Source organism: Macaca mulatta, chromosome 15, assembly GCF_049350105.2.
Source record: "Macaca mulatta isolate MMU2019108-1 chromosome 15, T2T-MMU8v2.0, whole genome shotgun sequence".
Taxonomy (NCBI): domain Eukaryota; kingdom Metazoa; phylum Chordata; class Mammalia; order Primates; family Cercopithecidae; genus Macaca; species Macaca mulatta.
The window spans coordinates 8,185,837-8,201,585 of NC_133420.1; the positions used below are offsets into that span (position 1 = coordinate 8,185,837).

The 15,749-nt window shown below is 52.9% G+C and overlaps 1 protein-coding gene across 1 annotated transcript; it reads right to left on the bottom strand.

Annotated features, from left to right (window-relative positions):
* Positions 1 to 10,290: 10,290 nt before the first annotated feature.
* LOC144334684 (uncharacterized) lies at positions 10,291 to 14,015 on the bottom strand. Its single transcript, XM_077966001.1, has 2 exons — positions 13,876 to 14,015; positions 10,291 to 13,563 (listed from the first exon to the last, which is right to left on the bottom strand). The coding sequence occupies exon 2, from the start codon at positions 13,477 to 13,479 to the stop codon at positions 12,721 to 12,723; it is 759 nt and encodes a 252-aa protein (XP_077822127.1). The 5' UTR covers positions 13,480 to 13,563; positions 13,876 to 14,015; the 3' UTR covers positions 10,291 to 12,720.
* Positions 14,016 to 15,749: the final 1,734 nt, after the last annotated feature.

Genomic DNA, 15,749 nt, shown 5'->3' on the forward strand with positions numbered 1-15,749 from the left:
AATGGGCACTTGAGCCAGAGAGTTCAGGTGAGTGAGGCTTAAGGGGACAGGAGCTGGTTTGTAAAGAAGAACCAGGATTTCAGGGCAGCTCCAGACAAGAGACAGTGGGTTCCCTCCAGGAGCCACCAAAGAGCCCCACCAAATCCCAGCACCAGCTGTGAGGAGTCGCAGATGCTCAAAGAAGGGCGAGAGCCATTCTGAGAGTCCGCAGAGGAGGAACCTGAGGTTTCCGAGGTGCCAGTCTGCTGCACACTGCCAGGCACCATCCCCTCTAACCCCACCCTGGCTGACCAAGACTCCAGTTTCCCCGTTTCCCAGATGGAAACACTGAGGCCGAGAGCAGCAGTGACTGACTCCAGACCACGCGGTGACTCTGGCACCGCAGTCACCAGACACGGGGCTGAGGTCAGTGGTCAGAACCCCCAGGAAAGCCCCCAGACAACCGCTGACCTCCGCCCCCAGCCTCCAATGAGCCGCACCACCTCCCCGCTTCTCACAGTGCAGGTCGGCTGGCCTGAGCAGCCGGTGCCAGGTGAGACCAAAGTCCAGGGGGAAGGGACACAGGTAACAGACTTGGAAAACAGGGTGCTGGGGAAGGTACCAGGAGGAGAAGGCCATAGCCTGGCTCTGCCACCAACTCTTACATGGCCCTTGGACAAGGGCATTCTCAAGACATCAGTCTCTTCTTCTACAAGATAGAGAAAAGAACCAGCTAATCACAGAAATAAGAATATGACTACAGGGAAACAGAATGACAACCTGTCTCACAACAGCTAAGGAGACACACAGAGGCCAATGCTCCCAACCTGGGGCCAAGCCCAGCCTCCCTGGCTCTAAAGGTGGCACGCCTCTCCCTGACGCCTCTCTACCGTGCACCCCTAGATGCCCATCAGGCGAGGAGATTATGTGTTTTATCGGGGGCATTTATTATCGACACCTTCTCCATACATCTCCCCCTGCACATGTGTGTACATACAAGGCGGATGGATGTGCGGGAAGGCCCCGAGCCCGGTCCCCCTGATGTAGTCGAGCGGCCCCCATAAAGATAACGGGAAATGATTCATAATATTTATTTGACAGACATGATATGAACCGTAATAGTCTGTTGGGATTAAAAATATCCGTACGTCTCTGTCATCCACCAATGTGGTTTAAATATGATCTATGTGGCCTCTGCGGCGACGGGGAGATGGCAGCGGTTATTGACGGGACCGTAAAGAAGAGTCATTTTGCATTGAAGGATGAGGAACCGAGCCCAGGAGTTTGCCTAACGCCCCTTGGTGCTTGCATCAAAAGAAACTGTACTTTAAAATGCGGCTCCCTCCGCCCCCACGCTGCCAGCAAGTTGGGGGGGGCAGACGCAGCCCGGCACACGTTGTTCCACTCATTGGCTCGTGGAGGGCCTGGTGTGGCTCCAGGCTGCAGCTCAGGGTCCGATGAGGCTGCCATCCTCCCCGAGGAGGCCTCAGGACAGCCACGTGTGGCTAGGTCCCTGAAGGCCTGGGTCCCCGCCCCCTCTCCGTCTCCGTCAGCCTGCTCCCAGCCTCTCCTGGCCTAAGCAGGAGGCACCCCCTGCCCCCAACCCTGGCACTCCCAGTTTAAAAACTCTTTCATGCTGCCCACTGCCCTTGGGATAAAGTCCAAACTCCTGAGCAAAACTCACCAGGCCCTCCCTCCCTCCCTTCCCTTCGTCATCTCCCTCCTGCCCGCCCGCACCGAGCTGTTCCCACAAGAGCCCCCCAGGCTAGCACAGGAGAGACTGCTGTTGCAGGCCGTCCACACCTGGCCACTCTGCATTCCTTGCTGCCTAAGCTCCAATGTGGCCCTCAGCAGTTTGCCCATCTCCACCCCCAGCCCCCAACGCACACACACACACACACACACACACACACACACACACTCCCTGGGCTGGCTTCTCTGCACCCCACAGCAACCTGCGTGTGCCTCTAGCTCTCAGCTGGTCGTGTCTTCCCAGGGTCAGAGCTTGCTGAGAGCAGGAACTGGGAGTTCCAGTCTCCGCCTTCCCCACTAGGCACAGCTGTGGGATCAGAATGCTCCCAGACACTATTTTCAAGGGGCCCAGCTCGGCCCCCAGGTCAGTGGCTTCTCTCCAAGTCCTAGTGGGCCACCACGATACCTGTTGACATCTCAGTCCTTCTGTACTTAGAAAAAATGATCTTCCCTACCAGGGCCTCGGTTTACCTATCAGGAAATGAATCTGTGGCCCCAGGGATGAAGGCCCCTTGAAGGCTTAGGGGCATTTACCCACCAGGGAGCCTGGGAAGCCTTGCTGTAGGAAGCACCAAAGACAACACTGAGAAAAATCTCTGCTGGACGGAGAGGGTGGGCAGCACTTTTAAAATATTTTTTCTTTCCCCCGAAGTTTAGAATGGGGGGGACACTTTTCACCCCACCCATATCACTGCCCCACCAGCTCCTGCCCTACCAGCCCCCAGCTCCGAGCCCCCAGCAGACAGCCACCACACTCCCTGAGGGGCAGTCCAGGCCAGAGGCTGATGAATCGCCAGTTCCTGGTGACAACTGGCCTTTGTTTCTCCCACTAAGGAGGGTCCCCAAGGAAGGAGCTGCTTGAGCTAAGATGCAGGGAGGGGAGGGGCTGCCCTGGAAATGAGATCACCCAGGAGGAGTACGGCCAGCCGCCTGCAGCCCTCCAGCGCCAGGGGTCCGCAGCCTGGCCCCAGCGCCACTCCTCGGGGTGGAGGCACAACTGTTGTAGGCAGGTCGTTGGCTGGACTGAAAGAGCATCTCTGAGGAGCCAAAAGAAGCATCTGTGCCTGCTTTCTAAGCTGTAGGCCTGGCCCCATCCTCCTGGGCCCCTGCCCGCCATGTTCCCAGCCTGCTGCTTCATTTGCAGGGCTGGCCAGTGGAGCACCTATGTGTGGGGCTCTCACCAGACCCTCCGCCTTCCACCCAAGACTCCGGGGACTTGCTATCTTCCTGCTGGGGCCTCCCTTGCGCAGAAGATCCCTGGGTTTCAGGCTCCCCTGCTCCCCCCGCAGAGCCTGCTGGACCCCTGCACGCAGCAGGCACTCTCAGAGTGGGCTGGCTGACGTCACCCTGTCCTCACCTCCTTCCCATCATCACTGTCCCTTCCTGCCCAGGGGTGACAGAGACCTAGAAAAGGCAAAGGGAGATCGGACCAGGAGGCCTTGGGTCCCATGCCCTGGACAACTGCCCAGGGCCAGTGGGCTTTAAAAGGGTTTAATTACCAGGCCTTTTCCCAGAATCCCCTGAACATGGAAAGGGGATGTCAGATGGGGGTGCCATGCCCTGCTTGAAGCCACTTGGGGGCCGCAGAGCCTGCCCCACTAGGCCCCTGCCCTGAGGCACCCACTAGATTCCACAGAGTTGCAGACCACCCAACCCTGGAAGTAACCACAGGGCCCCAGCCCCATGTCTCTGGCCTGCAATGCTGAAGCTCAGGGCTATAGGAACAGCTGAGGGCTCTACACGCCCAGGAAAGGAAGCCAGCATCCCCCAGGTTCCCCCTGCCCTGCCAGCAGCCAAGGGAGGACTGGACTCCATCTGATTTCTGCACCCCAGGGGTCAGCTGACTTCATTTTGCTTTTGTGGCACGGTTGCTATTTGAAGTTCTGCTGTTGTGATTGGGGATATTTAGTGTTTGAGAAAAAAAATGTGGTGTTCTCCAGGTTAATCGCACCTGTGTATCCATGCTAGACCCTGCTAGGTGTTGGGAGAGGGCATCTTGGACTTTGAGGGGCCCAGGGGTCGGAGCTCTCTGATCCCGAGTCCCCCGTGGGCCAATGGGCAAGACCCCAGGCCTCAGTTTCTCCCTCTGAAAGGACTGACCCTGCAGCACCCTCGTGTGACTTGAATGAGATGTCTGGACAGTCACCAGCCCCGGCCAGCCCTGCATGGGCACTCAATAAACATCCTAATGAATGGAATCATCAGACCGGCCAGGGCAAGGCTTTCCAAGGCATCAGGGAACATCTCAGCCCCGTGGCCTGTGGTCATGCTCAGCAGGGAGTCCAGCAGTTGTGCGAAAGGCAAGCTTACCCGTGGCCGGGCCCCAGCCTTAACTAATTTAAGCATGGCCCAAAACTTCCAGATTGGCCTGGCATTGATAGACTTGTCCCTGATCTTCTGGGTGGGTCCAGGGCCGTTTTGGCCAAGTCCATCCACGGATGGGATGACAGGTCGCTACCCGGAGCCCACGGGCACGGAGCTGCCTGAAGGGTTCTTCACCATGAGCTGCACCTGGCTGGGTTGGACCCTGGATCTCAGCTCTTAAGAAGTTCTACACTCAGAAAGGCAGGAGGGGAACAGAAGTGCCTCCCAGCAGGGCCCCAGGGCCATTCTGAGCTGTCTGGGGGGGTATGGATTCCTGCTGTGAGGGGGCTGGGGGGGTATGGATTCCTGCTGTGAGGGGGCTGGGGGGTATGGATTCCTGCTGTGAGCTGGCTGGGGGGGTATGGATTCCTGCTGTGAGGGGGCTGGGGTGGGTATGGATTCCTGCTGTGAGCTGGCTGAGGGCAGTATGGATTCCTGCTGTGAGCTGGCTGGGGGGCTATGGATTCCTGCTGTGAGCTGGCTGGGGGGGGTATGGATTCCTGCTGTGAGGGGGCTGGGGGGGTATGGATTCCTGCTGTGAGGGGGCTGGGGGGGTATGGATTCCTGCTGTGAGCTGGCTGGGGGGGTATGGATTCCCGCTGTGAGGGGGCTGGGGTGGGTATGGATTCCTGCTGTGAGCTGGCTGGGGGGTGTATGGACTCCTGCTGTGAGCTGGCTGAGGGCAGTATGGATTCCTGCTGTCAGAGTGACCACATGGACACTGGAAGAGAGGAGAGCTCTCGCCTCACCAAGCCCACACCTTGTCACAACTCAGCAGAGAGGAAGAGCCAAGAGATCCTGGGGGAAGCGGGCTGTCCGTCACAAGGTGGTTAGCCCCTGCAACTGGCAGTGCCAAGGAGGTGGCCACCAGGCTGGCCTCAAGAGCCCCCGACACACAGCAGTCCAGCCACGGGTCCTCTCCGCTCTCCAGGTTCCAAGAAACATTAGCCAAGCAGGCACGCTCTTCCTCTGACATCGTGGGCGGGGTCACTTCGTGGGCTTCGGAGCCTGTGAGGTGCCTGGATCCGTGCAGCCTGTCTGCGGGCTGACCACGGTGCAGGCTGTCTACTCCCCCAAAATGGGTGCTCAAAATAATACATGGCTTAGTGAAAACAAAAGGCAGTTAACATTGCACGCAAAAGGATGCCGGTTATAAATGTATACACAAAAATCTGGAAGGAAAACACCTCCCGCCCTCCCACTGGTGAACGTTAATGGAGCGATGGGGGCTTCACACTCTCCTTTGTATTTTGCCTCCTTCTCTCAAGGAGTCTTTATTACTTTTATAATCAGAAAAAAAGTAGGGTTAGCAAGAAAGTCCCGTCTGAAATCCATCTGGAACCTAACTCCTAGAGCCTGCAGCCAACCCCAGCTGGCCGTATCGCCCTATCTCAGAAGCCCATCTGCAGAAACCCCCTGCCGTGTCACCCCATGTGACATCCTGGAAGCCAGTAACCGTGTATCTAGAAGCCTCTCTTCTCCTCCCTAAGCAACCCCCGTGCCCATGCCCTCCTCATCACAGGGGGTTCCCAGCCACCCCTCCCCCAGGCAGGCTGCACTCCATCACTGTCATTCTGGAAACACCCTGTGTCAGCTTTGCACCGATAAGAACATGCTCACCCTTCCCCATCCTGCTGCAAGGATCCTTGTCTGATCTGCCCACCCTGTCACTGGGTGGATGAGATTAATAATACACCTCATTTCAGAAGCACAGAAGGTTGCATCTAAATGGCCAAAATATTTGGACCACAGCACGACAAGTGAGCTCATTTTGGTGGTTTTAAAAGCTGATGCAGAAACCGCTTGGCTCTTGTTCAGGTCCGTCTCTTTCCAACGCAGCCGACTGGCTGGTCTCCTCCGGACCCCAGCACCCCGCCAATGCCACGCAGGCTTTGCAGCACCTCCTGTGGGCAACGGGAGGGAAGAGGAGGGAAACACGGGCCAGAGGAGGGGAACAGGGCAGAGGAGGGGAACACCAGGAAGCACCAGGTGAAGCACCGGCGTCCAACACAGATTCTGGGTGCCAACCTATGGCTGCCACGGTGACCAGACACTCACAGAGCAGGAGATGAGGGACCAGAGCCGCCTTCTGTCCAGGTGTCGAGGCGGCAGGTCCATGGAGAGAAGGGCGGGCATGGGGCCAGGTGGGCAGCGGAAGGGCACTGGCAGGGTGTGGGGTCACAGGTGTTTTGGGTGCTCAGTGGGGAGCCTCTCGGAGGTTGGGGTGGCCCAGGTTTGGAAGGGCCTTGATCCCCAGGCTGAGGGGCTGCTGAAAGGGGGCTCTGAGCCCAGAGGGACCTGCACTTGGGTGGTGCGTCCCAGTGTGGCCACCTGAGGCGCTTCATTCCCCAGCAGAGATGGTGCCGTTATTGGCTCTATTTTGCTGAGAGGGGGCTGACTTGCTTCCCGCTGCTGTGCCGCTGGGGCCTGGGAAGCTGCCGGGGCTGGCTCCAAGAGGGCAAAGCTACCCTGACCTCCTCAGGGGAGGAGCTGGGGAGCTGCCACACACACCCACCCCAGCACCCTCCAGGCCAGTTCAGCTGCTGGGGCCACGGTGCCCTGCCCCCCAAGAAGAGCCAGGGGCCTCACCCTGCCCCAACTGCCTTCCAGAGGACCCGAGAGCAATGCAGAGCCCTTGCCCTGGGCAAGACTCAGATGCCCAAGACCCCCCTAACCGCCTTGGAGGTCTTCTCTTCCCGACCCCGCCCCTCCCCGCAGTTTTGCACATGGGAACTCTGAGGCTCCAGAAGAAGGGAGGGACTTGCCCATGCCACCCCGTGTGCAGGGCCTCGCAGCCTTTCCAAGTTTCAGAAGCTTCCAGCAGTCTCTGGAGCCCAGGGAGGCTGCCGCCCAGCCCTTGACTCTGCTTTGGAGCAGGGATTAGTGCCTGTGGGGGGTCCACACCGCCTGCCTCAAGCCTGCTGTCCTCAGGAAGCCCTGGAGCTGCTTTGTCGGGGAGCCACTCGACAGGAGCCCTGGGGAGCAAAGGACTAACAGGATTTCTCCGCCTTGCCACGCCTGTGATTACCCCCTTCGGCGTCTGAAGAGGAATTAGCACGAGTCGCCTCCCCAGGCCTGGACCACCAGCCTGAGCTGCTCTGAATAGTTTCTCTTTTTACAGTCAGCCTTGCTCCTAGCTAAGCTAGATTTCAGTCCAGCAGGCGAAGGTGCTGAACAGACGGCCTGGCCAGACGGCCCTCCCCACACTGCTGGGGGCCGTGCTATGGTGCAGAACCAGTGGGGCCTGCTAAGCACTTCAGGTTAAATCCGCGTCCAGGAGGCCCAGAATGAGCGCCGTGGTGGCACCCTCCTTCCTTCCAGATTCGGTGGCAGGGCCTTCCGTGAAGGCTGCTGTCAGCATCGGGAAGCAGGTCAGGTGTCCTGTGTACCTGCCGAACGTCCTTGCTATGTTGGGTGAACGAAGCCTTCAGAGGATGCTGCTGACTTGGAACAAGTCTGTTATCCCTTTCAGGTGGACCCTCTCACCGGTGTGCTGGGTCTGCTGGGTCCTGGCAGGCGGTGCCCACAACGCTGGGACTGCCCCCCCAGCGTGCTCTCAGGCCTTTGTGTGGGGCTGCCAGTGTGTCCTGGGAAGAGATCCATGCTGTGGCTACCTCCGAGGGGACTGAGACTGGTCCCCACTGGCCTCAGGTAACTTTTGGCTTCTCCCCTCTGAAATGGAACTCAGAGGGCAAGGCCTCCATGCCTCGGTTACCAGCACTCTCCAGGGTATGCCAAGATGGGTTGGAGCCCCATGTGATAAGGGAATTGTGGTTTGGCCCATGGAAGTGGGCAGATCTGGGCTCCACCACCTCCTGGCTGTGTCCTGGGACAAGTCTCGGCCCTGAGCCTCAGCTTCCTCACCTGTAAAATGGGCACCCGTAGTGGCACCCCCTGGGGAGTTGTAGGGCCAAAAAGCAGAGCTCAGTGCACATCTACGGCAAATCATGTACTTTTGCTTTAATAAAATTAGAATTTGACTGTGGGAAGAGGGGAAGAGAACTCCCAGACACGCCCCAGATTTCATCTGTGTGGCCAAGGAAGGAGGCCGACTCTTCTCCTTCAAGCCATGTGTCCCAGACCTCTGAGCCAGCCTCCCCGGCCTGTGCCTTTGCCAGGGCCTCTTTAGGAGAAGGCACTCCTTCTGACAGCAGAGGGCCCAGCCCTGGGCCCAGCCAGCAGCTCCAGCGAGAACAAGCAGACACCAGCACCACTTCCATGTTAACCTCGAGCCAACTTTCTAGATGCTTACCAAGAGCTGCCCCTGCTACTGGGAAGCCACAACTCTTGGCAGCAGTGAGACCTGTCCTGCATGTTCCATGCTTCCGTAGATGAGTCATGTGCCCATGAGCCTGGGCAAGGCTCTCAGCACCTCCAAACCCCCTTTCCCCATCTGTATAATGGGGCAATAAAGTCTCTGCAAGGACCAGAGTGAGGAGGAGACCAAAGCACTGTGGGTTGTGCTGCCACCGTGATTACCAAGTGCCAGCCTAGGGGAGGAGGAGACAAAGATCCCCAAGTGAGGAGAAGGACGGGACTCATGCCAGCCATGAGGACCAAGACTGCTAGTTCATGCAGGAAGAAACAGAGGTCCAGAGAGAGGAATAGACTCTGGCACCACGTGGGTTGGACCAGTGGCCTGGAGCAATGGCACAACGGGTGTGACAAGACAGGGCTAGCTGGTCATGCCACAGCAGCAGAGAATGAATGGACAGAGAGAGGGTCAGGCTGCAGGCAGGCTTGGGGCAGGCAGTATAGATCCCCCACAGGCACTAATCCCTGCTCCAAAGAGGAGTCAGGAATTGTTGGAAACTTCTGAGGCTGGGAAGGGCTGCTGAGAGGAGGTTGGTGAGGTCTGAGACGTTGGGGTGGAGGGAGCCCAAGGGAAATGGGGTTTGTACAGGAATCCGTGATATGACCCAGTGCTCCCAGAGCAGGCCAGCACTGCAAGAATTCACCCGATCATGGGCCTATTTCTGCCCTAGTGCCTGGAAATGATACCACATACGTGGCCTCTGGATCTAGCCTGCCCTCTCCAAAAATAGGGAATAAAATTGCAATTGAAAAATGACCGTGCATGTCAACATGTGTGGGATGCAGCTAAAGCAGTGTTTAGAGGGAACTTTATAGCATTAAATGCTTATATTAGAAAAGAAGAAAGATCTAAAATCAATGACCTAAGGTTTCACCTTAAGATGACTTTAAAAAAAAAAAAAAAAAAGAGACTGGGTAAACTGGCTCATTCCTGTAATCCCAACACTTTGGGAGGCACAGGAGGGAAAATCACCTGAGCCCAGGATTTTGAAACCAGCCTGGGTAACATAGTGAGACCCTGTCTCTGAGAAACTTTTTAAAAATTAGCCAGGCATGGTAGTATGCACCTGAACTCCCAGCTACTTGGGAGGCTGAGGTGGGAGGATCATTTGAGCTCAGGAATTAAAGGTTGCAATGAGCTATCATCGTGCCACTGTACTCTAGCCTGGGCGACAGAGTGAAACCCTGTCTCAAAAAACAAACAAACAAAAAAGTAGTAAACTAAGTCAGAAGTGAGTAGAAGGAAGGAAATCATAAAGATAAGAGCAAAAAAAATCAATAAAATACAAATAGACCATTGAGAAAGTTGACAAAGGCAAAAACTGGTTCTTTGAAAATAGCAAAATTGATTAACCCTTAGTTAGAATGGTCAAGGAAAAAAGAAAGAGTACAAAAATCGTCATTTTCAGGAATGAAAAAGTGATTGTCATCACAGACCCTATAAACATTAATAAGATATGTGGGAATACTAAAAACAACTTTGTGCCAAAAACATGACAATGTAGAGGAAATTCTACTATTTCTTGAAAAAGACAACTTACCAAAACCGACACAAAAAGGAACAGAAGATATGAACAGCCCTACAGCAATTAAAGAAATTGAATTTGTTATCAGAAACCTTCCTAAAAGAAAACTCCAGGCTCAGATGGTTTCACTGGTGAATTCTATCAATCATTCAAGTCTTTTATTAAACATTTAAGAAAAACATTTTAAAAATGTAATAAGATCTTTTTCAAAATATTGACAAATTAAATCCAACATTAAATTAAGAAGGCGATACCTCATGACCAATGGGATGCAATGTTGCTTTAACATTCAAAAAACAGTCAATAGATTTCACCGTATTGACAGATGAAAGGAGAAAAAGTATATGAAAATACGATTATTTTAAAAGATTCAGAAAAGCCATGGACAAAATTCCGTATCCATTTATACTAAACACATTTAGAAAACTAAGCATAGTAGGAAACTTCCTCAAACTGACAAAAAGAATATATAAAATAAAAACAGAACAACCTTACAGCAAACATCATATTTAACAGTAAAAAACTTACTTGTTTTCCCCTGAGATTGGGAACAAGCAAGGATGTTCTCTTGCCATTCCTATTCAACATTGTACCAGGGATCCTAGACATTGCTACAAGCCAAGAAAATGAAATAAAATACGTAGAGCCCAGAAGAGAAGTATAACTGTCTCTATTTGCAGGTGATATAATTAGTATTTATGTAGAACATCCCAGGGAATGCACAAAACAACAATCAAAACCAGTAAATGAATTTAGCAAAGTCGCAAGACACAAGGTTAATATTTTTAAAATCTATTTTATTTCTATCTGTTAGGAATAAACAATTGGAAAATAAAATCTTAAAAATTCCACTTAAATAGCACAAAAAAAGTAAAATGCTTAGGTGCAAATCTAACAAAGTTTGTCCAGGAATGCTGTACTGAAAAGAACAAGATAGTACTGAGAAAAGAGTCAAGAAGCACAAGTAAATATAGACATACCATGTTCATGCGATAAAGGGCTAAATATCAGATAAGATGACAATTTCCCCAATTTGATTCAATACAATTCCAATCAAAACCCCAACATGATTTTTCATAGAAATTGACAGTCTAATTCAAAAATTTATATGAAAATGCAAATAATCTAGAATAGTCTAAGCAAATTTTTAAGAGAACAAAGTTGGAGGATTTATCCTGCCTGATTTTAAGACGTTCTATAAAATCACATTAATCAAGACAGTTTGCTATTGGCTATATATATATACACACACACACACATATACATACACACATACATATGTATGTATAGAATATATAGAATAGGAATGTACTATATTAGAACCTAAAAACAGACGCACATATGTACAATCAATTGTTCACATAGGTGCCAAGGCAATTTGATAGAAAATTGGTTGAAAGGAAAGCTTTCAACAAATGGTGCCGTGTCAACTAAATATCCGCATAAAAATTAAATATCCACCCTTCATGAAACACAGAAATTAACTTGCAGTGGACCATAGAACTAAATGTACACCTAAAATTATAAAATCTCTAGAGGAAAATATAGAAAGAGAGCTTTGCAATCTCTAGTAAAGGACTGTAAGCTAGAGTACAAAAATCATGACACTTTTTAAAAGGTAAATTATACTTTGTCACTATTAAAAACTTTTTTTCTACAAAATATACCAGTAAAAATAAAAGCACAAGGCACATATTGAAAGAAAATGTTTGCCAGACATATATCACACTGAGGAGTTTGTGTTTGTGTTTTTTTGTTTGTTTGTTTGTTTGTTTGTTTTCTTGAGACAGAGTCTCACTGTGTCACCCAGGCTGGAGTGAAGCCGCATGATCTCAGCTCACTGCAACCTCCGCCTCCTGGGTTCCAGCAATTCTCGTGCCTCAGCCTCCCAAGTAGCTGGAATTACAGGCGCCTGCCACCACACCCGGCTAATTTCTGTATTTTTAGTAGAGACAGGGTTTCACCATGTTGGCCAGGTCCTGTCTTGAACTCCTGACCTCAAGTGATCCTCCCGCCTCGGCCTCCCGAAGTGCTGACAGTACAGGCATGAGGCACTGCATCCGGCCCCATACAAGGACTTTTATCTAGAATATATAAAGGACTTTTAAAGCACAGTTGTAGGAAGACCAACCAAGTTTTAAACAGTCAAGAGATTTGAACATACATTTCACAGAAGAAGATATATGAACGGCCGATAAGCACACAGAAAACACTCAACATTATTACTCATTATGGAAATGCAAATTAAAACCACCATGAAATATCACCACCCACCCACTGAAATGGCTAAAATCAAAGGCTGACTATTCCACGTGGTGGGGAGGATATAGAGCAACTGAAACTCTTCTATACTGGTCACAAGACTAGACAAGGGTATCATCACTCTGGGGAAAAAATGGTAATTTTTTAAAAGTTAAATATCCATCTCCTATATGACCCAACCATCCACCGCTAGGACACGTGTTCTCAGAAAGACTTGCATGTGAGTGTTCACAGCAGGTGCCCTCAGAGTGGAGCTTTCCTCCCCTACTCCTGCAATATGTCACCAAAGGAAGCAAGACAGAAGGTTCTGTGGGCCCTGGAGATTCCAGCTTTGGTTTTGCTACTTGTTAGCTGTGTGCCTTCCCCTCTCCAATTCTTCACTTCCTTGGCTGTAAAACAGGGAGGATATAAGAGCCCGTCTGGTCTACTCTGATGTATCATAGAGAGAGATCAGTGGCTCAGTGAGCATCAGCTCCCAAGATTGGGAGTGGGGAGCCACATTGGACACCACTGGTGTGGGTGCTCATGGGGTCTGCTCCCGTTGCGTCTGCTCCTGTAGTGTCTGCTCCCGTGGTGTCTGCTCCCATCGTATGTTCCTGTGGTGTCTGCTTATGTGGTGTCTGCTCCTGTGGTATGGGCTCCTGTGGTGTCCCCATGGTGTGGGCACCTGTGGTGTCTGCTCCCGTGGTGTGGGCTCCCGTGGTGTCTGCTCCCGTGGTGTGGGCTCCCGTGGTGTCTGCTCCCGTGGTGTCTGCTCCCATGGTGTGGGCTCCCGTGGTGTGGACTCCAGTGGTGTCTGCTCCCGTGGTGTGGGCTCCCGTGGTGTGGGCTCCCGTGGTGTGGGCTCCCGTGGTGTCTGCTCCCGTGGTGTCTGCTCCCATCGTATCTGTTCCTGTGGTGTCTGTTTATGTGGTGTCTGCTCCTGTGGTATGGGCTCCTGTGGTGTCCCCATGGTGTGGGCACCTGTGGTGTCTGCTCCTGTGGTGTGGGCTCCCATGGTGTCTGCTCCCATGATGTGGGCTCCCATGGTGTGGGCTCCCGTGGTGTCTGCTCCCGTGGTGTGGGCTCCCGTGGTGTCTGCTCGCGTGGTGTGGGCTCCAGTGGTGTCTGCTCCCGTGGTGTGGGCTCCCGTGATGTGGGCTCCCGTGGTGTCTGCTCCCGTGGTGTGGGCTCCCGTGGTGTGGGCTCCTGTGGTGTGTGCTCCCGTGGTGTGGGCTCCTGTGGTGTCTGCTCCCGTGGTGTCTGCTCCTGTGGTGTGGGTTCCTGTGGTGTCTGCTTCCATGATGGGGGCTCCCGTGGTGTCTGCTCCTGTGGTATATGTCCCTGTGGTGCAGGTGCCATGGTGCAGGTGTCTGTGGTGCAGGTGCTGGGTGAAGGCAGGAAGAGAGTGCATAAGCAGAGCAAAGAAGCAGGGCAACCATACAGATTTAGACACTTTGGGGTGCCTAAAAAGAGAGTCTGTGGTCCGGGAGGGACTGGCTGTGTGGTCCAGGGCTCAGAACCAGAACCCTGGAGGGAATTCTGGTAGAAGCTAGAGCTGTCAGTGCTAGGTACAGCTGGAGTGAGAGGCAAGAGCATCCACACCAGTAGTATGTGAGTTGAGGGCCTGAGGGCAGTCAAAAATCAAAATCACTGGGATCCCAGGTCCCAGCATCAACGTACTCTCCACTGTCCTCACCTGCTCAAGGTCTGGCTCTGTATCTGGGCCACAAGCAGCTCCTGTGAGTCTTTAAAAAATGTTCCTGTCCCCCAGGAAACAGCAAGCAGTGGGCTGTACCGGGCTCCCTGGCCTTGCATCTAAGCCTTCTGACATTTGGCCGCTCCACGCCCCACCCCAACACCTAAAATACAATTAGCTATTTGTACTGGGTGTGTCTGATCAGAGAAGACTTTGAACTTCACCCGATGTAGGTGGGGGGAGTTAATCACTGAAAGGGGCGGGACTCAGTTAGCTCCAAGATCAATGGGCTGTGCTCCATGCCATAACCAAACTGAGCCCTCTGAGGAGGAAAAGAGCTTCAGAAAGCACCCTGCCTTGTAACCATAAACCCCTCAATTTCTTATGAGGTGATCCTGGGAAGAGACAGAGGGCACGGGCTTGTGGATCAGGCAGACCTAGGTTCAAGTTCCGGCCCCAGGAGCGTGACTTCAGTCCAGTCTCCAAAGTCCAAACCCCGAGATTCTCATCTGCAAATGAAATGGGTGGGAGAGGAAGTCCTCCTCCCTCAGGCAGGTTCTGGGGCAGGCAGGCTGCTCTGTTCCCACTCTGATCACTCTCCACTGCCCATGCCCCTTTTCCTCTCAGGGAAGCCCCGGGCAACCAGGACCCTGTGGTGACTCCCCATTGGCAGGCCTGGCAGGAGAAAGTCCCCAGCTGTAGGTAGCATGGGGTCCCCTGGGGCTGCTGGGTGGCACCCTCCAGCCTGCCTCATCTTCCAGGGCTGCCCTGCTCTGGAGTGACCATGCTCCACCAGGGCCCCGGAGCAGCTCTTGGCTCACTTTGTGCTGGGGCCACACACGACCTTCACGGCCTTTCTTCTACGGCTTGGTACAGCTCTGTAAGTGCCAGCCTCAAAACATGCCTGCCTCCCCCATGCTGAGAAGTCAGAGGTCTGGATGGCTCTTTGTCTAAAAAAACAACCACAGTTTGGAAACTGTGGACCCCATAGCAGGACAAGGCCCAGGTCGGGGCTTAAGCCTGTAACGCTCAGCCAGGCGGCCATGGCACTTGTCTAAGAGGTGGCTGAGGCCAGAACCATCAGATCCACTGTTCTGGTGCCGATTGTCATAGAACACATTGCCCCCAAATTTAGTAGCTCCTGGCAGCCGTTTCATTACATTTCACAACTGCGTAGGTCAGGAATCCCATGGGGTCCATCCAGCTGCTTCTGCTCCATGGGGTGTAAACGAGGCTCACTGGGTGGTGTTTGCTGGCAGCCAGCTGGTCTGGAGGCTCTAACAGGGCTGTCTGCACAAGTCTGGCTTCTTGGCAGCGTGACCAGAAGGCTGGGCTCAGCTGGGACTGTCACCCAGAATTCCTGCACATGGCCTATCCAGCATGGTGTTCTCAGAGTAGTCAACCTTCTGTGTCACAGTTCAGGGCTCCCAGAATGTCCCAGAGGCTCAGAAGGGGAGCTGCAAGACTTCTTCTGGCCAGGCTTAAAAATCATGTGACATCATTTCCACTGTATCCTGTTGGTTAAGCAGGCTGCAGAGCCAACCCAGATTCACAGGGAGAGGAATTAGATTCCACCTCTCAATAGGAGAGGGATTGCTCTGGAAGGGCTCTCTGACAAGTCTGTTTCCTTGGCTGGCTGTACAGTGAACCCATGAGAAAGGGGTTTTATCATCACCATAAACATTATCATCATCACCACTATCAACATCCTTACCACCATCATCATCACCATCAACATCATCATCATCACCACCATTAACATCATCACCACCACCATCAGCTTCTTTACCATCATTATTGTTACCAACAATCACCATCAGCACCACCAACATCATCATCATCACCACCATTAACATCATCACTATCAACATCAT